This window comes from Anabrus simplex, chromosome 2, assembly GCF_040414725.1.
Source record: "Anabrus simplex isolate iqAnaSimp1 chromosome 2, ASM4041472v1, whole genome shotgun sequence".
In the NCBI taxonomy this organism is placed as follows: Eukaryota; Metazoa; Arthropoda; class Insecta; order Orthoptera; family Tettigoniidae; genus Anabrus; species Anabrus simplex.
The window spans coordinates 624140533-624164729 of NC_090266.1; the positions used below are offsets into that span (position 1 = coordinate 624140533).

Sequence of the window (24197 nt, forward strand, 5' to 3'; positions counted from 1 at the left end):
CTCCAATATATGGGATAGAACATAATAGGGAGTGTTAGTTTTGAAGTCATCTTCCAATTAGTGGTGGGTGCAATTTGCAAGGCAGGAATGGTACTTAGCTGCAGATGAAGAGATCTCAAAGACGACCGATGATGTTCCCGCTACAAGGATGGAAGCTTTCCCAGGACCAGCAGAACAAGACTACATGGTGAGCAAGCGAGTTAAAGATATTGCAAGTTTTCGCGAAGTAGAGTCATTCAATTTTTTGTTAAATTCATTTTCTATTTTTAATTCAGTTCTCGTTAAACCGTCGTCATTTATATTAAATATAATAAATAGTATTTTTCTTGTTCACTTTAATCAATCTGCCTTAATTAGCCTTTTGATTTTTAATTCTCCTACTTAATGATTAGTGCACTATCACCCCACCCCTGTGATAAGAGTCCGTCCAAGCTTGATTATAAATTTTTATCTTTAAGTCCTCAACTTAAAGATTGGCGCCCTTTGCTTGCTTGGTTGCATTTCTCATTCGATGATGGTTCTCCGAGAAGGGAAGTCACATAAATGCCGCTCCAACGTGTGGCGAGAAAATCATTAAGTACGGAGCAGTTAATGACAGTAACAATATCAGAATTCGTATTATGGGCAAAATTTGGATATCCACGTTTCATTAGGAGTGTTTGATTGTGGGAAGGGTCATGGCTGATCAGACGAAAGAGGAGAGGATGTTGCGCAGTGGACGGGCGATAAAAGGCAATAATGTATTGAGTTCAGAGGAAGAGTTGTGTAGTCTAGGAGAGGAAATTGAAGATAGAAGTGTAAGTAGTATGGAGAGTGAAGGCAAGCAGAAAGAAGTCAATATGGAGTCAGATGATAGTAGGATGGGGGGCGAAGCGGAAGTAAACACTAACAATGAAAGTAATAATAATGATCAGTTAATGGGAATGATGCAGTTAATGTTAAGTAAGATAGAGGACAGTAAAACTGAAATAAAAAATGAATTGGAACAAACTAAATCTGAGCTTAAAAGTGAATTAGAACAAACTAACACTAAAATTGAGAATATTAAATATGAACTTAAAGAACAGTTAGAGCAAACTAAAGCTGAATTAAGTAGGGAGATGAGGGAAAATAAGGAGGAAGCGAATCGGAGAATGGACGAACACAGTAGGCAGTTACGCGATCTGGTGGTAAAAAATGAACATTTTAATAAGCGATTAGAGGACCAGGAAAGTGAATATGTACGGCAAGGGAAAAAGGTAGAAGAAAAGTTTGCGGAACAGAGAAGTGAATTCCTGGAATTAATAGGGAAGGAAAACAACTCTACTAGGGAGGAAGTAATGAGGCAGGTCACTAGTATTGATAAGAGAGTTGAGACTCAAAGAGGGGAAATACGGATATTTAAAGACCACGTACAACAAGAGATTGATACGGTAAAGCTTAGAATAGAAGATGAGACCCGGGCAAGTGAAGAAAGGTTTGCGATAGCTGAAGAGAATAAGATTGAAATTAGGACATTGAAAGAGAAGCAGGTTAATTTGGAGAGAGAAATTGATAGGAGAGACAAAGATGTAGAATGCCGGATGGAGAAAGCAGAAAATAAGTTAAAACAGGTGGCAAAGGATAAACAGGTTTTCACGGGAAGGCAATGTCTAGGAAATAGCTACATTAGGGAAATTGAACTACCTAAATTTAATGGGAAACAAACGAACCCGCTAGATTTCCTTAAGATGATAGAAAAACGATTTGAAAAGCGTCTAGAGGAAGGGTCTATGGACTGGGAAGACGTTATGGAAAATATTGACCATGCTTTTGTAGGAGAAACTCTGTCTTGGTTCATGGTATATAGGCAGACGATGACGAACCTGAAAGAATTCAGAAATAAATTTAGAGAGAAATTCTGGAATGAAGCGATACAAGCTAGGGAGAGAGAAAGGGTGGTATTTGGGAGGTACAAACAGCATGAGGGAGTTACTATGACCGAGTACTTCCTGGCACATGTCATGATTTGTCAGAACTTAGATGGTATAACCGAGGGGTCTGATGTAGTAAGACTACTTTTGAGACATTTTCCAGACAGGGTGAGAGAAGCGGCCTGCATGCAAAAAGTTGGAACTATTCAGGAGATGGAGAACCTACTAGGCAGTTTTGATGCGTTAGGTAACCTTAGAAGTAGAACGGAGAATATTCAGAACTTTAGTCATCACAACGGAATGAGACATAACGGTAGAACACAGAATCACGAAGCTCGCAATCAGTTCAGACCTCAGCAGAACAGCAGGAGCGGAGCACCGGAATATAGGACAGGAAATCCCCAACGGAGGCCAGAGCAATGTACTAATGAGTCCAACGTCAATACACAAAGGGAACCTTTAAACTAACTAGAGGCTGTAATGTTAGGTCAGAATTCCAGCCTAGTACGAAGGTAGCGAAGTGTCTTGCCATGAAAGTGTTACCATATGACCTAGATGTTAGAAACGATTTGTTGTATGAACCCGAGCAGAATAATGGAGATTCAAGTAATAAAGTAGTCAATCCCGTTGTTAAATTGAAAGTCTGGGGGGCGTGGGTTAAAGTTTTGATTGATTCTGGTAGCCAAATATCATGTATTAGTTCTCAGTGGTATGAGTCATTAGTGAAACAGGGTATTCAGTTGGAGGAAATGCCTGTTAAGTCTACTTTCATCATTACGGCTGTTGGAAAGAGGTCTAAGCAAATTTGTAAACAAGTAGCTGTCCCGATCTGTATTAATAATTCTATTAGCGTTCAGATATGTTTGGTAATTCCGCATTTGATATATGATCTTATCTTGGGATCTGACTGGTTAACGTTAAAATTGGCTCAGTTAAATTACAATGATCTAGTGCTAAATTTGAGGTGAAATAATGAGGATATCAAGGTCAAGTTTGAGGAGGAAATTCAGAGGAAAACGGAAGTTAGTACAGTGTGGAGAATGAGAGAGGTTTCTAAAGTTAATGAAGAGGCTAGTGAGGGCCTGAAGTTGTGTCAGTTGTGGATTCATGAGGATAAAATATGTGGCTTGAAAGAAGCCGTAAGTAGAAATGAGTTAAATAAAATCCAGAAGGACAAGTTATTTGAAGTGTTATGTGAACACGTGGAGATTTTCTCCGAGAAACCTGGTGTTACCCATCTGTATGAACATTCTTTTTCTGTGCTGGATAAGACTCCATTCAGCGGACCGCGGTATCCGATACCACACAAATATGCAAAAGCCGTAGAGGATCAAATTCAAGCTATGTTAGCAGACGATGTGATTGAATTATCAAACAGTCAATATGTTAATCCCTTAATTGTCGTGCCTAAGTCTGATGGATCAATACGTTTGTGTATTGATGGCAGGGAGATGAACAGACGTATTGGTGCTGATCAGTTGAGATCACAAACCATTGAAGAGTTGATACAGAGTTTTCAGGGTAAGAGTTGGTTTTCTACGTTAGATCTTAGGAGTAGTTTTTGGCAGATACCTTTAAGATCAGAAGACAGGCCTCTTACTGCTTTCAGCTATAAGCATAGTTTGTACCAATTTAGGCGTGTTCCTTTTGGGACCCGTACGAGTTCGGCAGCTCTTATTCGCGCACTTAGTATTGCCTTGGGGGATGATACTGGAGATTATGCTACTATTTATATCGATGATTTGGTTATAGGATCTAGTACCTTTGAACAGCACTTGGACCACTTGGAGAGGGTTTTTTCTAAAGTAGAGTATGCTGGTTTTACTCTGAAACTTGACAAATGTGTTTTCAGTAGACGAGAGGTGACTTTTTTGGGGCACCGTGTATCGGCAATGGGAGTGACGCCTGAGAGCACAAGAATTGAAAAAATATTGAATACTACGACACCTAGAAATATTAAGGAGCTCAGATCGTATATTGGTGTATGCAATTTTTTCAGACGATTTGTAGTGAGATTTGGTAACTTACTAGAGCCATTTAGAGAACTATTGAAAGCTGGCAGTAAGTGGGAATGGACACAAGATCATGATAGAGCTTTCCTAAAATTAAAAGAAGGATTCAGGCAGGCGGTTGTTTTGAGATACCCCATGCCCGATAGGAAGTATGTGTTGCTGACGGACGCATCTCACTGTGGTATCGCTGGTGCATTATGTCAAGTAGATGATGATGGTAATTTAGGGATTGTGTCTTTAGCTTCCAGAGGTTTAAGTGCTGCTGAAAAGCGTTATACTATAACGGAACTTGAATTCCTAGCTATCGTATACTCCCTGAGTAAATTTAGGATGTATGTTTTAGGTACCGAATTTGAAATTAGGACGGATCATCATGCTCTTTCTTTTGTATCCAAGTGTAAATTATCATCTAACAGAGTTAGTAGATGGATACTCGCCCTACAAGAGTATGATTTTAAGGTAACTCACATTAAGGGAAAGAATAATGTCCTTGCTGATTTATTGTCACGTGATCCGAAGTTGTGCGAAGAAGGTAGCCTTCTAGAGCCACGTGAGGGCATTATTATATGTACATGTCTGTCTAAGGAAAATGAAACTGCTCTAAATAGACTACGTAACCTATTGGTTGAACAGTCGGTAGACGAAGAATGTCGGGAACCTTTGTCTGTACTTCAGGGAGGAGAGCAGCTCACTGTGTCGCATGGTAGGCACACGTACAAACTGGTTAACGGGTTTCTAGCCAGGAAATGTGGCGAGGATCTCTGGGGGATTTGTGTACCCAAAGCGCTACGTGTGGAATTGATTTGGTTTATCCACAAGGAATTAGGACATTATGGAGCTAATAAAGTTCTGTATGAGATCCGACAGAATTTTATATGGGACAAGATGGGAAGAGATATCAGAAAAATTCTTTCCACTTGCGATCTGTGTCAGCGTAGCAAAGTTCCTAACCGCTATTTAGAAGGACCTCGTCAGGCAGTAATCTCAGAAAGACCTGGTGACTTGGTGTGTACTGATTTATTTGGACCTGTGGTTAAGGGACAGTTCGGCTTCCAATATATTTTAGTCATTATTGATGCCTTCTCGAAATTGGTCAGATTATACGGTATGAGAAAAGCCACTGGAAAATCTTGTAGTCGTATAATCAAAGAGAAGTATATCCCTGAATTAGGTACTCCTCTTAGAATATTATCAGACAGTGGACCGCAATTTATTTCGAGAAAATGGAAGTCCATAATTAGAGAGCTAGGTATTACACAGGTTCATTCATCTATTAGATACCCTCAGGGCAATATGTGTGAGCGCGTTATGAAAGAGTTATCTCGCATGTTTAGATGCTTAGTGTTCGATAAGCATACAGCCTGGGTGGCTCATTTATCCCGCATAGAGACATGGATCAATGCTGTTCAACATGAAAGCACTAGATTGACGCCGTCACAAGTTCATTGTGGTTGTAAGCCTCAAAATGAACTAGTGAGAGTGTTAGGTTTGCCTGAGGAACCACCTCGTAATGCTGAATTTTACGTCCGACTGGCACGGGAGAACCTGATTAAATCTGGAGATAAACGTAAAAGGCAACAGAAACGTAAAGTACTTGATAACTTTGAGGTAGGTGAGATGGTTTTGGTGAGAGTTCCCATGTTATCAAATAGTGAGGATAAGGTAACGAAGAAATTTTTTCTTTTATATCAAGGCCCTTATAAAGTACATAGAAAACTTGGACCCTGTGCTTACAAGTTAGCGGATGGCGAGAGCGTAATGAATGGTTCATATAACATTAGTAGTTTACGGAGATACCTGTCGTGTGAGGTGGCTGAACCGGATTGTGAGATATAGGTCAGTAACGCGGGGAAGTTGCTACTTGTTATGTCAGACTACGAGCGGTATGTGTTTACGTCTCAATTGTGGTGGTATTTCCTAGTTGTGTTTGTAAACAAGGGAGGTGTTTGTGTGGCGGTAGATTTACGCTCGTTCATTGACAATAGATCATCTGTTTTCTGTATGTGAGGCCATGAAATTTTATATATTTGTTTTCTGAGATGTTACAGAAGGCTAATTAAAGCTGACGACGGCAAATAATTAATTTTCCCGTATGTGCATTTCTAACTTGCAATAATTTTACCGTGAGCTTAAATTACGTGTGTATTTGTGCGAAGTGTATTGCATCCTGCTTCAAGATAAGGTTGAAACATTCGAAAGAGTGATAAAAGTGTAAATTGTTTGTATCATTTGTTTTCCATAGTTTTAATGTAAAAGATTGGAAGAGACCGTGTTACTGCTATCTAGCAAAGAATGTCGGAGAGATGGGAAGTAAAAAGGACAAATAGACACTCGGCAGAGTCAGTAATCTGAATTGTATATATATTATGTTATATTCTCTAGGGTAATCTTGTTTTTTTACAAAAATGGAAAGTTGCTTATGTTGGGCATAATTTAGTGGCTAAACCTCAAGATGAACTGAAATAACAGACAGTCGCAATGGTAAGCAGTCTAAGCGAGATATGGAAAAAGAGAGATATAATTAATTGTATGAAAATACTGTCGCACGTAATGGGCAGGTAATTGAGGTATTTCAAGTCAATGTGGGAGTAAGTGTGTGAGTTCTCAACTCATGTAATATTTGTTAAGAACTCATGGGGGCGTGTGTAACGTTCCAGACGTTACAGTGTAATTATATTAATTTTATTATGTGTAATTAATTAAGGAATTTAACGTCATGATATTTATCTTAGTATGTAATGGTATTATAATTCATGTTTAATCATTTGCTCACTATCATTTCATTACTTTGTAACTACGACTTGTAAACGAGGGCTGAATATCCTAATATTCACTTAGATTCTTGCGACAGTCGGTTAAAATTAACTTGCAGTAGATTTCCTCTATCTTGCCACATCACCGAGGAGAAAGGAAGGACAAATTTAGACATCAAGTTCTGAGAAAAGCGAGCACGTGTTCAAGCGTGGTAACGTAAGCTACCGTATTACGACCAGAATTATTCGAACTGATCAACGCCTATATTTTCAAAGGAGCGTCATGTTGCCATGGATACTGAGTGAAAGGACGAATAGAAGAACAGTTGATATCTTGGTTATGGCCCGTCAACTCTAATATCTGGAGTGGGGAGAGACGTGTCATCTGATTGGACCACGTGTAGCGACCTGTAATTAGCGCGAGAGAAGGTTATAAAAGGGCGTGTTGGAGCTCGTGGCTTCATCTTATGATCTTATGATCTTCTACGAGATTCTCTCTACATTATTCTGATATACTTGATCTTCTACGTGATAATCTACTTGATTCTTCGTCTCAATACTTAGAAATTCTGAATGAGGGGTGTAGAGCCACTCTCATCAGGAATTACGTACAGCACGGCTACAAGACCGGTTTGAACCAGTCTAAGTCAATAGATAGTTTTAATCTAGATAGAAATGAAACTTCAGAGAACATTTTCAGTAAAGTTGGAAGGATTCTTAATTGAGTATCCTCTCCATATAACCCAAGGTGGTTCTTCTAACTATGACTTAGGGCTTATCTCCAATATATGGGATAGAACATAATAGGGAGTGTTAGTTTTGAAGTCATCTTCCAATTAGTGGTGGGTGCAATTTGCAAGGCAGGAATGGTACTTAGCTGCAGATGAAGAGATCTCAAAGACGACCGATGATGTTCCCGCTACAAGGATGGAAGCTTTCCCAGGACCAGCAGAACAAGACTACATGGTGAGCAAGCGAGTTAAAGATATTGCAAGTTTTCGCGAAGTAGAGTCATTCAATTTTTTGTTAAATTCATTTTCTATTTTTAATTCAGTTCTCGTTAAACCGTCGTCATTTATATTAAATATAATAAATAGTATTTTTCTTGTTCACTTTAATCAATCTGCCTTAATTAGCCTTTTGATTTTTAATTCTCCTACTTAATGATTAGTGCACTATCACCCCACCCCTGTGATAAGAGTCCGTCCAAGCTTGATTATAAATTTTTATCTTTAAGTCCTCAACTTAAAGATTGGCGCCCTTTGCTTGCTTGGTTGCATTTCTCATTCGATGATGGTTCTCCGAGAAGGGAAGTCACAAAGTAAATAAGCTGGTTGGAGGCCGAGCTTGCAGCTAATAGTTTGCTACCTTGTGTAAAAGTGGACAGAGAACACATTCAGCACAAAAAGTGGTTTTCAATTTTTTTGGGAGATGGCTGGTTTTGCAAATAGACCACTCATATATTGAGTAAGGGACATTGTATTTTATATTTAGGTATACCACGAGTTCCGTGTGAATTTGTAAACGCACCATTTTAAAATGTGAAATACATGTCCAGTTCTTCTCAAATAAAACATAGTTATGGAAAAACATTTTTTGGCAAATACTATTAAAGACTCCTCCTAATCCTGCTTTCTCCTCACATCTGCAAGGTCGCGGGTACGAACTGTGTCGAACACGTGGATTTGGCCCTGTTTAATGGCTGGATGCCTTGCCTGACACAACCCTATGGAGGGATGCAAACACTAATGTGTGTTTCTGTGGTGTGATGTCTGAACATGAAGAGGAGAGTGTTGGGACAAACACAAATACCCAGCCCCCGGGCCAGAAAAATTAATCAGACCAATTAAAATCCCCGGCATGGATGGGAATCAAACCTGGAACCCTCTGAACCAAAGGCCACAATGCTGAAAATTCAGCCAAGGAGTCATTTAATGACTATTAATGACTGTATGAAGAAAATACAAGTGCATATTTTTTAAAATTTGAAAGCCTAAAAGCAGCAATGAAAGAGCCTATTTTAGGCGGCAGATAGAACACCTTAGGTGCCTGAGACATCTCCTTTTAGGGGCTAAAATTCTGCTGTTAGTGATAAGCAATCTTCCTTTTCACTACAAGTATGGTCCTACAAAGCATACATTAAAAGAATTCATCACAACCTATTTAAGAAAATGCTGTAAAGGATGTAAGATCTGTCCAATTATAGAATCGTTCAAAGAATTATAGATAACTGGAATTAAGAGACAAATGTAGGACAAACCTCCCTCCCACCTCAAACATGAAAGATTCCATTCAATATGGCTCATCCGGAGTGTGGATTACTTGGAAACGATGAAGGGATTTCAAGAGAGGTTAAAAGTCATTTCATCTGTCAAAGCATCTAATTTCCAAAGAGATCCTTCCATCCCACTGAACAACATTCTTAAAATCTGGCTTGAAAAATAAAGGCACAACTAATAAAAGGAAGGTTTTTATGTCAATAAAGACTATGAAGTTGGGGAATGAGTTCCAAAAAATCTAAATGCCAAAAAATCTGAAGGAAGCATTGTGACAAATTATGATTATGATGACGAAGTTTGTTGTTTAAAGGGGCCTAACACCTAGGTCATCAGCCCTTAATGGTATGAAGTGCAACAAAATGAACCAATAATTAAAACTTCAAAATGTACCCACTGACTAAAATCTAAAACAAATGATGATTAAAAAAATGACCATGAATCCAAAACAATAAGTGGATTCAATTCACAATGCCTCATATTCTGAGATGATGTTTGTTGTCCAAAGGGGTCCAAACTCCACGTCACCGGCCCCTCATTGTACTAATCACTGGTAAAACAAAACCACAGTGTTCCTCCTATAGTGGTACCAATCACAGGTAACATACTGATGGTGTTCCTTGCATGGTGGTAGTCAACCACAGGTAATGTAGACTCATGGTATGTCACACATAATGGCACCACTCACAGGTAACACAAATCCATGGTGTTCCTCACATAAGGGTACTACTCACAAGCAATGCAGACTCATGGTGTTCCTCACTTAGTGGGACTAATCACCGGGCGCCAGTATTCCAATGATGTTCCTCATGTAGTGGAACTAATCACAAAGGCCATGTATATGCATGGTGTTGCTCGCACATTGGTACTAATCATAGGCAATGTAGACCCACGGTGTATCACACATTATGGTACCACCCACAGGTAACACAGACCCTTGGTGTTCCTCAGATAAAGGCACTACTTACACGCAACGCAGACCCATTGCGGTCCATACATAGTGGTACTAATCACGGGCAATGCACAATCCCGTGGTGTTCCTCACATAGTGGTACCAATCACAGGCAATGCAAACCCATGGTATGACTCACAGGTAATGCAGACCCGTTCTGAATACAGGGGAACCAACGCAATTCAGTGTGGCGCACAGCAGCTCCTCCCGCACTGACGCCAGTCCGTGATGCCGCACGCCCACTTCCCCACCTCGATGGAATACACAAGATGGTATTAATCACAGGCAACGCCCAGACCTATGGTGTTCCTCACATAATGGTACTAATCACAAGTAATGTTGACCCATGGTGTTCCTCATTTAATGGTACTAATCACAAGTAATCTCATGGTTCCAATTCCATCATCACTTGGTTGCCCCTTTTAGTTGCCTCTTACGACAGGCAGGAGATATTGTGGGTGCATTCTCTGTCTGCAACCCCCACCCACAGGGTGAGTGATGAATTAAGACACTGGTATGTGAATGCCACAGAACAATCTTTGATATTTTCATCACAAATTACAAACAAAAGTGCCAAAATTTGTCATAAAAGAAGTGAAACACTGTGCTTGGTTGGGATTAGACAAAGTAGCTACATAGTTATTCAAAATTTAAAAGACTATTATCACACATCACACAATTATCCAAGCTAAGAATTCTGCAAAATAGTATATATATTAATTTGGTTAACTGAATAGTGTTAAGTCTATGCCTACTTTATTGATTACATCTTCATAATGTCATGACTGACAGAGATAGGACGTTATGGGAGGTTGGTCGGTTAATTGATTGGTTTGTTCCCGAGCAGACGGAACGAGATGGTTCGGAAGTTCCAACTAGGAGAAAAGCAGCAGCTTGCTGTTCCCTTGAAGAATATTTAATTATCTTGTGAAGACTGAATTATGTACACTATGTACACAGAAGTATGATTCTAAAGTGGCTGAGTCTCAAGTAGAAATCGTCTATGCGAATCTGATTGCTACAAGCTTAAATCAATGAGAACCTTATGATTATTATCAATTGCATAATCTCTTTGTCGTCTGACAGAGATTTTTCTGGCACCTGCCCTGGCGAGTTCTTAACAGAAGGCCATGGGGTAAGGCTGCCTAATATTGTCATTTAGACTTTCACGGCCCCTGTAACTATTCATGGGGTATATTTTTGGGCTTATGCCGTGTAATTATTTATAAAAACACACTCAACGCGTTTCGAAAGGAACCTTGCCTTTCTTCATCACGAGACACAGAGAAATGAAACGACGCGTAACAGGTTGCTAGGAGAAAGCAACAAGGAACTTGAAATGGTGCCCTAAAATGTAAACGGGACGCCTTTTTAGCCCCAGATAGAGACAACGAATGGCAACAGTAAAGCACTACTCTCTAATAATTCTGATAATAGGTAGCCATGATTCACTGAGGTTGTAGCCTGAATCGCGGTTGAAATTATCTGGGTGTTTACGTATTTCAACAGCCTCCCTGATAATTCTTGGGCGATATTGCTTTATACGGGCAAGAACATCCACTTCTTGGAACAAAACATCATGTCCAGGTGTTAAGGCATGATCAGCAACAGCTGATTTATCAGGTTGGTTGAGTCTGATACATCTGGTACATACCGATCTTGAAGTCTGCCCAATATAAACCTTGCCACAAGTACAGGGAACTCTGTAGATACCAGGTTGTTGCAATTTAAGCAAACTATCCTTAGCTGGTCGCAGGAGTTGCCTAATCTTAATTGATGTTCCAAAAACAGTTCGTACACGGTACCTACATAAGATTTTAGCAACACGATCCATCGTGTTATGTATGTAAGGTAGGTAAGCAGTTCCTTTTACATCTTTTTCCTTAACAGACGTAAGAACCGTTGAGATCAAAGCTCTGCTGTAACCGTTGCTCTCAAAGGTGGTTCTCAAGGTGTTAATTTCCTCTTGCAGAGCTGACACTTCACAAATCCTCCTGGCCCTGGTAGTCAGAGTTTTAAGGATACCATGTTTCTGGGCAGGGTGATGGTGAGAATCTGCGAGGAGATATCTATTGGTGTGTGTAGGCTTACGATAAACGCTGTGTCTTAAGGATCCATCTTCTTTCTTGGAGACGAGAACATCTAAAAATGGTATTTTGCCATGATTTTCCATTTCCATGGTGAAACAAATGGAAGGGTGCTGGCGATTAAGGTGATCCAGAAAGTGACTAAGATTGTCTTCACCTTCCGTCCATACGACGAACGTATCATCCACATAACGCCACCAGATCTTCGGTTTGCAAGGTGTCGACGACAAAGCTTTCTCTTCGAAGTTTTCCATGAAGAAATTAGCCACAACAGGAGAGAGAGGACTTCCCATGGCCACGCCATCTGTCTGTTCATAATATTTCCCATTCCATAGAAAATAGGAGGTCATGCAGTGGTAGAAAAGCCTTGTGATCTCTTCAGTGAAAATATCATTAATGAGAGACATAACACCATCAACAGGTACTTTCGTAAACAGACACACCACGTCGAGACTCACCAAGATATCGCCTGGCTGAAGTGACATAGTTTTTAACTTCTCAATGAAATTTGTGGAATCCTTAATATAGGAAGGTGTGTTACCCAGGTGTGGTTGAAGTATACTACTTAAATATTTAGAAAGGGAATATATCGGGGAACCAATCATACTCACAATACCTTCCTTATGTATTTTGGGAAGCCCATATAGTCTCGGAGGAATAGCATCCCCTGGATGGAGACTCTTCGCTGTATCTTCTGGAGTAGAAGATTGCTTGACCAATTTGAGGGTCGCATTTGAGTAGCGGGTTGTGGGATCACGTCTGTTAATCCTGTATATAGGATCAGCTAACAAAGACAAGATCTTGTTGTCGTAATCATCCTTATCAATCACCACTGTCGCGTTGCCCTTGTCAGCGGGGAGAACGATTATATCAGAATTGTTCCTTAGATCTTTTAGCGCCTGGATTTCACCTTGTTTTAAGTTGGACTTAGGTGGATTAGTGGTCTTGAGAACTCTGGAACATTCTTGCCTAAGCTTACATAAACTTCCAAGCCCCACCCAATGTTCTAGAGGGCTATAGAAATCTCCTATGTTTCCATAACACAGAACATTCAACATAGTTATGGGATCCACCAATCACAGGCCTGGAACCCCATGTTCTTCGTCTACGAGTTGGCCAGCTCCTGAGTCTGACCTATGTTCTGTGGACACTGAATTATCATCCTCGTGACTCCTACTGTATTCCTTGTGAGTCTCAAGACTCTTAGCTTTTAACTATATTACATTATTACATGGAATAAATAAAAGTTGCTTAGTTTTTATGCCCAATTACACATACAATAAATCCCAGCTCCTTACGCTGGTTCGGCGGTTGATTCTCAGGGAAAGCTGCCACCCCGAGTTCATACCTCAGGAGGAGTACATGACAATAACAAAAAGCTATACATTCTGATAAAAGCTTTACCTTTCAGTATTCAGTCTGCAAGCCTCTGTGATTAAACCTACAAAATCCTTTATTTGAATTAAGACTTAACTGATCTCAAAGCCGATCCGTTAACCCTCAGCAGACGACTGTCGGGCACTTCATGACATCCTAGTTTCCTGTTCTGGACATATGTCAGAATATACCTGCCAGCTGTTTCCACAGTAACATATGCGCGTGAAGCTATTACGCATGCTGCTGCCATTTGTAGTTACTATATAGAACTTCCAGCAATGTCACAGCCTTCTAGGCATGTTTAAACTTTGTTCCATATGTTTTACAGGTAAGTAAAGAAAGAGTTGTTGTTTACGTTAGCAGGCTGTGACTATGGCGGTGCAAAGACAGGGTAGTGTTACTTTGTTTGATATAGCTAGATTTTTGGATGAAATTGACAGCACTGATGATGATACTTCTGAGTGTGATAATGACAGTTCTAGCAAAGTGGATATATTTGAAAGTGAGAATGAAGGCGATATAAATAGCAGTGATTCAGACAATGGTTGGAGAGTTTATCGCCCAGCTGACCTGGACTTCATAAAGAAACCACACACTTTAATTAGTGGTTTCTCATGTCCCACACTTATGAAACCATCTACTCCCGTACAATTTTTTTAATAATTGTTGCAACAAATTGTCGATGATACTAACCGCTATGCAAGAGAAAAATATAAATGAACACACCATTGACGGAGAGGAGCATCTGAGCCACTTGGACTGATAAGATAAATGCAGAAATGAGGGCTTTTCTTGGTGTAATACTCAACATGGGCATGAATCCTAAACTAGATATAAAGGATTATTTTGCTGAAGACTGGATAGACAAATGCTCATTTTTGAAAGATGTATTTTCCAGAGACAGTTTTCTAACCACTTTTGGGTGCTTCACGTGTGCACTTCTAGCCCTGCTGATACTAGAACCATGGGTGACAAAATATGTAACGTAACTATATGGAAATTTGGAGAGTATTATATTTCAGGGCTTAAATATATCTGACAAGAGCAAAGTGGACTTCAAAGGATCCATCATTTTCAAGTGTTACAATCCCAAGAAACCCACTGTGTGTGGACTGTGTATATTTGTAGCAGCAGATTCATAATAATAATAATAATAATAATAATAATAATAATAATAATAATAATAACAGTAGCCTCCGTGGCTCTAGACAGCAGCGCAGATACCGTGGTTCAAATCCCGGTCACTCCATGTGAGATTTGTGCTGGACATAGCGGAGGCGGGACAGATTTTTCTCCGGGTGCTCCGGTTTTCCCTGTCATCTCTCATTCCAGTAGCACTCTCCTTTATCATTTCATAGCATTCATCAGTCATTAATAAATCACTTTGGAAGTGGCGACCCTATTGTACTAATAGCCTATATATGGTTCATTCGTTACATCCCTGACCCGGTCAAAGACTGGAAAACAGGCTGTAGGTTTAAATTTTCAATAAAAATGACAGCAATAATATTTTGGCTTTACATCCCACAAACCACTTCTACGATTTCTAAGTGCCAGTAAAATTACCAACACAGGGCTGACATATTTGAACACTTTCAAATTTCACCGGACTGAGCCAGGATTGAACCTGCCAAGTTGGGGGTTAGAGGGCCAGCGCATCAACCATCAGAACCACTCAGCCTGGCAGCAAGTTCAGCAACAGCATTCATATGCTCATTCATTCCATACTACGGTTGTCCCACAACAAATGCTCCAACACATTCAAATCATCCATTTCCAACAAGAATTGTTCTTCAGTTACACTAACAGATGCTTCAGAATATGAATGGTATTGCTGGCTTCCACATCGACAATGACAGATTCTAGACCAGTTGTGATCTGGCAAAGGAACTGCTGAAATTAGGTTTTGACATAACAGGAACAGTGAACACCAACAGGAAAGGACAGCCAACTCAAATGAAGTCAATGGCTTTGAAGAAGATGAAGCATGATGTTTGGCATTTAGGAAGGAAGAAAAAATGGTTGCTCTTTCATGGAAGGTCAAAAGGATTGTGTCGATGTTGAGTACATGGCAAAATAGCAGTACACACACCTAAAAGTAGGAAGAATGTTGATCCTATTCCGAAGCCTGTAATAATGTACGATTACCCTGAACATATGGGGGATGAATGGATATCTTCGACCACTGTACGTCAACACACAAATTTGGGAGAAAATCTTACAAATAGTGGCATGAACTTTCCTTCTGTTTGCTGGAAGTCTGTGTGGTAAACAGCTTCAAACTGTTCAACATGGACAACAAATCACAGCAGCAGAAGCCATAAAGACAAGGGTAATACAGGAAAGAACTGGTATAATGTAAAACAAAAGCTAAAAGGTTTCCACCTACTGAATACTATTTATTGTAACTCAAAAAAAAAAAAAAAGTTACATATATTTGATGAAAATAGTGTTGGTCAAAATCAAAAAAGTTAAGGCAAGACATGAATTATAGATAGATAAAATTTATTAAACAAGCATGTGTTGCTGATATTTGGTGCAAGACAAATAGAGAGTTCAATGATAAACACTCATCACGATCACACGTCTTGTGTAAGTTCTCAAAGTTTTATTCCAGTCTGAAGAATGCACTTCACAAAAGACTAGGTGAAACACTTAAAATACTAGCACTTGGAGAATCTTCCTGAATTCAGTTCAGCTGAAACAAGTGTGAATAGAATAATGCTGATGGGAAAGTGTTGAGATGTTCATGTGTTTCCAATATGGATCATTGAAAAAGGAGAAAGAGCAAAATAAGAAAGAAAGAAAAAAAAATAGAATAGAGCTGAGTTGTAGATGGTAGGAGGAAGAGAAGGGAGGTATAGGGGAGGTATAGTGTAGCCTAAGGTAGGGTTGAGGGATGTGGAATGGTAGGTGATTACTGGAGAGAATTTGGAGAAAAATAAAAAAGGGAGGTTAGAGAGTTATATCCCTCGCCGGGAATAGAACCTTCACCCACTAATACTAGTGGATTCGGCTTCTAAAAGCTACTTTTATTATTACTGTTGCTGGGATACTGTATGAGTGTCAAGCAGTTAACAGACCTTAGATAAACTAGTGACCAATACTGTTCAGTCAAGACGTGAGTAACTTTTCAATAACAACTCAGAGTCCAGGATGACACATATCCTCAGGCTTGGCAGAATCAGCCCAAACCTTTCCGTGACGTATGTGCCCCACTCCCTGGTGCTATCAGAAACCCCTTCCTAAACTCCTAACTGTTTGCTACACATATTCCCCTCTTCCCTGGTAATCAACCAGTATGAAGGCAATGTATCCCACCCAGAGAGATTGACACATGACTGCCCTAAATCATATAAAACCCTGGACTCCAAACGGAAAAGGTCTCTTGTAATGTAGTCTCTTAAGAACTACCAACTGATTGAGTTGGCTGTTAGGCATCAGGCCTCAGAACTTGTAAATATACTTTAAATCTTCAAATGTAATAAGTGTTAGTCGATTAATAAATACAAACTTGGACATCTTCATTTCATTTGGAATAAGATATATACTCAGACTCGTGGAGGACCTGTGAGGACCTAGCTTAACAACTCAACAAGCTAACCACGAACTTGTTAGGCGACAAACTTAACTAGAGTACTTAATTCTTTTTCATTGAAAATAAGAATGAATAGATCAAATAAAGGGATTGGTTTTTCTGATATCTCATTAAGGCTGAAATTGGGATTAAAGTATTGATCCAGGTGGATGAAACAATTTTCAAAGATATTGAGCAGAGAGCTCTTATTAACTATTTTTACGATTTTTAGATCTTGATCAATATTCATGAATTTATGATTTCCATCATATGTTTTCCATAGCTGAAAATCTATTATATTTACAGGAATTTATATGTTCTAAGTACCCCGTGTCAAAGTTTCTACCTGTTTGGCCAATATAGGTGGAAGGACAGCTACTACATTTAAGCATATATGAACACCTGATCTAGAGAAATTATTATTATTAATTGATTATGTGCTGTGTAGAATTGATGCATTATTATTGTCTGTTTTAAAATATATTTTGATATCATGTTTTTTGAAAATGTTAGAAATCTGGTATATCCGTGGATTATTAAAAGTGAAAGTGGGAAATACGGTTTTATAGTTTTGTCTTATTTAGTGAGGGTAGTGGAAAGTCAATGTCTGACTTTACTTATTATTCCTTCAATGAAATGTTTATTATATTATGGCCTTGGCTATGTTTCTGATGGTGTTTAATTCATGCATAAGATATTTTTTTTAACATTGGGATATTGAATGCACGATGAACCCTACTGTAGTATGCAGCACGTTTGTGGACTTGTGGATGTAAAGAGTCTTGATGGATGGTGTTTATGGTATGTGTAAGTTTTCTATAAATTCTGTAACTAAGGGTATTATGGTGTCTTGAGATTGTTATGTCTAAAAAAATTGATTTTCTGTTCAATTTCTGATTCTAGAGTGAATCTGATATATGGATCATGTGTGTTTTAAGTTTGAAGGGTGGTGGTAGCATCGACTAAGTTCTCATCCATTATAACTATAGTATCATCTACGTATCTGGTCTCAAATTGAATATTGTTGAAAATACTGTATTACTGTTAAAAATTCTGGTATGTTCTAAATTATCAAGGTAGATTTCAGCTAAAATTCTATTTCTTTGCTTTTGCTCTTTCAACTTTTTCAATGATCCATATTGGAAACAAATGAACATCTCAACACTTCCCCATCAGCATTATTCTTTCCGTTCACACATGTTTCAGCTGAACTGAATTCAGGAAGATTCTTGTTCAAATTGAAAGAAAACTTTGAGAACTTGCACAAGACGTGTGATCGTGATGAGTGTTTAACATTGAACTCTTTACTTGTCTTGCACCGAATATCAGCAACACACACTTGTTTCATATATTTTATCTATCTCTAGCAAGACTGAAACTAGTTTCTTCAAATATCTGCAACTTCCTTTTTTTAATACAATAAATAGTATTGAATAGGTGGAAACCTATTAGCTTTTGTTTCACATTCATACCTGCCAACTTTACAAAACCTAAACTCAGGAGAATTTGATATGAAAACCAGGAAAAATCAGGTGATACAATTGGTCACATATTTACAGGGAAATTGAGTGGAATCTAAATCCACAAATATTTTACTCCCATATGTATTCTTATTCAATGAAACCTAAACATACAACACCGGAAAATTTATAAAAACATGTATGGTATGGTAGGCCTACCTTCCTTCCCACTTACCAGTTCACAGAAGCTTCTCCATCAGCAGAATATCCCTGTTGATGAAAAGAAGCGGCAAGGGCAGATTTTGCCTGTCTGAGAAACCCTCTGTCAAAGGTTTGTGGAAGGCAGTTACCCTGTAGCCTCTTTCCACCATGTGACACAGAAATATCACATCGACAAACAGTACAAAATGCAAAAAATAAAACTTTCCTGGATTCAATAATGCACGGAAACTGTTCCGAATACTGTTTCAAGAAAACAGAATATTGTATTTCTTGGCCATAGTGAACAATCAAACACCAACTAAAAACACTACAATATGACAAAAATTTGTATTATAATCTGTAAACAGCTGCTTAACACGAAAACAAACCACCTTCCGGGATTCGGGAAACCAAATAACATTCTGCCCTCTAAAAATTTCAATAAATACTGGATATGCTTTACTGAAACACGCGCGCACTTCAAACCAAACAGGACAGAACACCACTGAACACAAATATATAACAGAACACTCAACAATAGAAGCATCCGAACCAGTGTTGCCAATCACCGTTAGCCAAAAGTCACCAAATTCTAAATTAAAAGTCGCTAAATCGAATTAACTACCATAATCCACATGCACTTTATTTGTATGATAATTAATCATTCAAGAAATTAAATTCACGTATCTAGCCAGATGAAAAATAATTCTTAATTTTCCAACTCCTCCACAGCAGACAATGATGGTTGCATGTATACGCTTTCCTGAAAGTTCGGACCAATAACACCTTTTTCCTAAAACCCTTAGTGCATTTTTGCAATGCAGAATCGCTGAGACAGTTCAACACTTATGCCGATTGCTTAGACTTTTTTTATTCTTTTACTATCTGGTTTACCTCGCACCGACACAAATGGGTCATATGGCGACGATGGGATAGGAAATGGCTGGGTGTGAGGAGGAAGTAGCCGTAGCCTTAATTCAGGTAGAGCCCCAGCATTTGTCTGGTGTGAAAATGGGAAACCATGGGAAACAATCTTCAGGGCTGCCGCCAGTGGGGTTCAAACCCACTATGTCCCAAATGCAAGCTGACAGCAGCGCCCCTAACTGCACAGCACCATCTCACTCGGTTCGATTCCTTAGCTTTGTACATAATATGTATATAATATCATATTATGATGGTTTCCCCATAATCACACATTAAACTCTAAAACACTTCTAATAACTATTAAGAATACTAACACTGAAACTTCAAACAATACAGGAGTACTATGGTACATTATTATAACACTAAATGTCTCAAAATCTGACTGTTGTTATACGAGGCTACAAGGCTAAAAATTACAGACCTCTGTTCCCTCACAAGAATTACTGTATGTGAGCGAGACGATCAGTCTGAGATAAGCCTTCCAAAAATAGTATGAACTCATGCTCTACACGAGTGAATCAGTCATGCACTTAGATGCCATCACTTACCAAATGCACAGATTAATACACTACATCACGCGATTGCGTGCTTATGCGAAGCACAATCCTATTAATCAAGTAATAAAATTTGCTAGAATTGATTCCAAATGGCTCCTAAAATCTCTAGAAAAGTCCCTAGTCGCTATCTTTAAAATTCTGTCACTAAATCACTTTAAAAAACTCCGAATCTAGCGACTAGAATCGACTAGACTGATGTGAACGAACACTAACATACCATGCGAGAACAAGAGAATGACAATCAATATACGCGCCGCAATATATAGGTTTCAATAAACATTGCACACTCTTGAACATTTCTCGTATTAACAAACATCGATATTTCATTTGAATGCGGACGAGTGAAGGACTTCCGGCCACTGGTGTACAAAGTTGAAATGGCGGGATTTTAAAGCAAATGTTTGAAATTCACCAAAAAATAAGCCAAAATCAGGAGAATAATTGGAATAATTGGGATGCGGGAAAAACTGTTGAAAATCAGGAGTCCCCACCTAAATCAGGAAAGTTGGCAGGTATGTACATTATATTGCTCTTCATTACGGAATAATATGAAATTCATTACCTATGATTAAAGAACTGGTACGCAAGTTGGTTGGTGCTGTCCGTAACCAAAATGTCAACAGGAAAGGACGACCATCAACCAGTAATGAAGAATGACTGAATGGGAAGCCTCACTTCATATATTCTAACCCCAAGGGAAATTCTGTTGTGCAGTTTGCATCAATAGGCACAGAAAAAGGCAGAAAAAGAGAAACAGCATATTTCTGACACACATGCATCAAGAAACCTGGACTCCATCCTGGAATTTGCTTCGGGAAGTACCACACGGAGAAGAAGTAGGAAAGGGCCAAACTGTCTGTTTAAATACATGTTTATTGCTTATGCAGTGCATCTTGATTGCTAAATTAATCGTATTTTCATTTTGCCTTAATTGTAGACATACAGCATCTCTTAAAAAATGAAATTTGACTAGTGTAGGACCACACTGGGAAAAAAATTGTTTGCAAAGGGTTAACAAAAGCCAGTTCATATGCAGACATTGCTAGTTGCTTAACGTCGCACCGACACAGATAGGTCTTATGGCGACGATGGGACAGGAAAGGGCTAGGAGTGGGAAGGAAGCGGCCGTGGCCTTAATTAAGGTACAGCCCCAGCATTTGCCTGGTGTGAAAATGGGAAACCATGGAAAACCATTTTCAGGGCTGCCGACAGTGGTGTTCGAACCTACTATCTCCCAAATACTGGATACTGGCCGCACAAGCGACTGCAGCTATCGAGCTCGGTATGCAGACATTGACTAACATATACCATTCTTACTTTAGCCTTTATATCCTCATCATAAAAACCCTCCCAACCAAGTGTACCATCACTCCTGTTATGCTAACCTTTGCTAAATCAATCAATCAATCAATCAATCAATCAATCAATCAATCAATCTACATCTAGTGCTGTCGCCCAGCTGATATACTGTATTCCCTATCAATTGTTTACCAAGTCTTAAATGATTTCAAAGAACTTGGAAATTTATCAAACAATTCTCTTGATAAATTATTCGAATCCGTAATTCCTCTTCCTATAAATGCATCTTTGCCCCAATTTGTCCATTTGAATTCCAACTTCATCTTCATATTATGATCTTTCCTATATTTAAAAGCTCCACTCAAGCGCATTTGTCTACTAACGTCATTCCAAACTATTTCTCCACTGAGAGCTCAGAATATACTGCTTAGCCGAGCAGCTTCATCTCCTTACTCCCAAGCCTTCCCAGCCCAAAGTTTGCAACACTTTTTTTTTTTAACACTGCTCTTTTATTAGAAATCATCCAGCACAATCCCTGCTGCTTTCCTTAGGATCTTTTCCAGTTCTTATATCACAAAATCCCAGTGTGGTTCCCATACACAGAAACCATACTCTAATTTGGGGTCTTACCGGGCGAGTTGGCCGTGCATTTAGGGGTTTCCCATTTTTACACCAGGCAAATGACGAGGCTGTACCTTAATTAAGGCCACAGCCGCTTCTTTCCCACTCCTAGCCGTTTCCTATCCAATCGTCGTGATAAGACCTACCTGTGTCGGTGCGACGTAAAGCATATTGTAAAAAAAAATTTGGGGTCTTACCAGAGACTTATATGCTGTCTCCTTTACATAATTTCTTCTTCTTCTTCTTTCACAGCCTGTTTCCAGTCATTCGAGCGGGTCAGGTATGGAATGAATGAAGCGCCATCTAGCAGCGAGGATAGGAAATGTGCCGGGGCACACTCCTCTGGGGCAATGATTTATGGCTGACAGATGAAATGAAATGATATTGGAGAGTGTTGCTGGAATGAAAGGTGACAGGGAAAACCGGAGTATCCGAAGAAAAACCTGTTCCACCTCCGCTTTGTCCAACAAATCTCACATGGAGTGACTGGGATTTGAACCACAGAACCCAGTGGTGAGAGGCCGGCGTGCTGCTGCCTCTGCCATGGAGGCTGACCCACATAACCAGATAAAGAGATCTGTACTGGGCAAGTTGGCCATGCGGTTAGGGGCGCGCGGCTGTGAGCTTGCATCCGGAAGATAGTGGGTTCGAACCCCACTGTCTGCATCCCTGAAGACGGTCTTCCATGGTTTCCCCATCTTCACATCACATCAGGCAAATGCTGGGGCTGTACCTTAATTAAGGCCACGGCCGTTTCCTTCCCACTCCTACCCCTTTCCTATCCCATCGTCACCGGTGAGACCTCTCTGTGTAGGGTGCGACGCAAAGCCAAAAAAAGAGAGATCTGTAACCTTTATTTACAAGCTCATTAACATGATTACCCCAATAATACAGAGGTACTTACAGTGATCCCAATGAGTTCCTGTTATCCCATTCACTCAGTAATTAAAATTGAGAGGACTTTACATCTTGGTGAAACTTTCGAACTGATTTTTCAAGCCATTTAGCATCATACCATTGTCTGCTGTCCATCTCACAACTTTGTTGAGGTTTTCCTTGCAACTGCTCACAATTCTCTACATTAATTACAGTACTCTACACAGTATAACATCATCTGCAAATAGCCATATCTGCGATTCCAGTTCTCTACTCACTTCACTGATATATTTACAAAATGCAAAGTCCAATAATACCGCCTCGTGGGACCCCTGATTACAGGATCGGATCAGATCAGATCAGATCCCAAATTTCAAATAGTCAGCACAATGAGTCCTTGGATGTGCTGCTTGGCTTTTATGACTTAGGTTGCTGCCCCTCATAAGATAGCAGCTCACTTGATATTATGAAGTTCAGTGAACTGCTGTTCCACCCCTAAGACCTGGATTAAAACCCTTGGATAAGCAAGGGTAAGAGGCATCAATGCTACTTCTACAACACAGGGCTAGTAGTAAAAGGATGCATTAAAAGAAATTATCTTATTTCTAACAAATCTTTAGTTACTACAGTGTAATGTATCATAAACGAGTGTCTAATGATGTTTAGTGGTATTCCATGAAATTCTTACTCACCTGGTGGAAGTTCCTTTTCGAATGTCACACATTAGGCATTTAAATGCTTCTGCCGTATTCCTGTAAGTACAGACACTGCAATCCCAGAAGTGGTCTTCTAAAACTTTTGCGTGGCGTTTAGTTTTTCTGCAACAAAAATGAAATAACCTAAATCCTATTATATGACTGGATAGATAAAAGGAAGCATCAGAAAATAAAGTATTTCCTATTATGGACAATATATTTTCTTCAGTGTCTACTAAAGTGGTTTACAACTATGCATGCTTCCCCTAGTAAGAGTTCCTAACAGGCTATTTGAAGTGATGACATCCAACAAGTATGACACGTTTTAAGGTCTGCTCAAATAGGTACTCAGTAGTATTTAAAACTGAAATTATCTAGCTAGGCAGTTTGCTGTAATTGTTTCAGGTAATCAATGAAGGTGTCAACAGTGTTTGCATACATTTTTACATGTACAATACAGAGAACCATGATTTTTGCCTGCCCTTTATAAAATGAGCCTCAACTAGTATTGAATCTACATGCAAACTCGCTTTCTCAAATTCTAAAATGACATCCAACATTAGAGAATTCTGCTCTTGGATAACTTCTCAATATCACTATGTCATAACTAGAGCCCTGCATGGATATACAAAATATTA

The 24197-nt window shown here is 39.2% G+C and overlaps 1 protein-coding gene across 2 annotated transcripts in view; it reads right to left on the reverse strand.

Annotated features, from left to right (window-relative positions):
* Positions 1-24197, reverse strand: part of LOC136864273 (RING1 and YY1-binding protein) — a 189734-nt gene that overhangs the window by 47344 nt on the left and 118193 nt on the right. For both annotated transcript variants that reach the window (XM_067141045.2, XM_067141046.2), the window contains exon 2: positions 23557-23682. In XM_067141045.2, coding sequence (XP_066997146.1) covers positions 23557-23682 — 126 coding nt within the window. The remainder of the gene's footprint in view (positions 1-23556; positions 23683-24197) is intronic.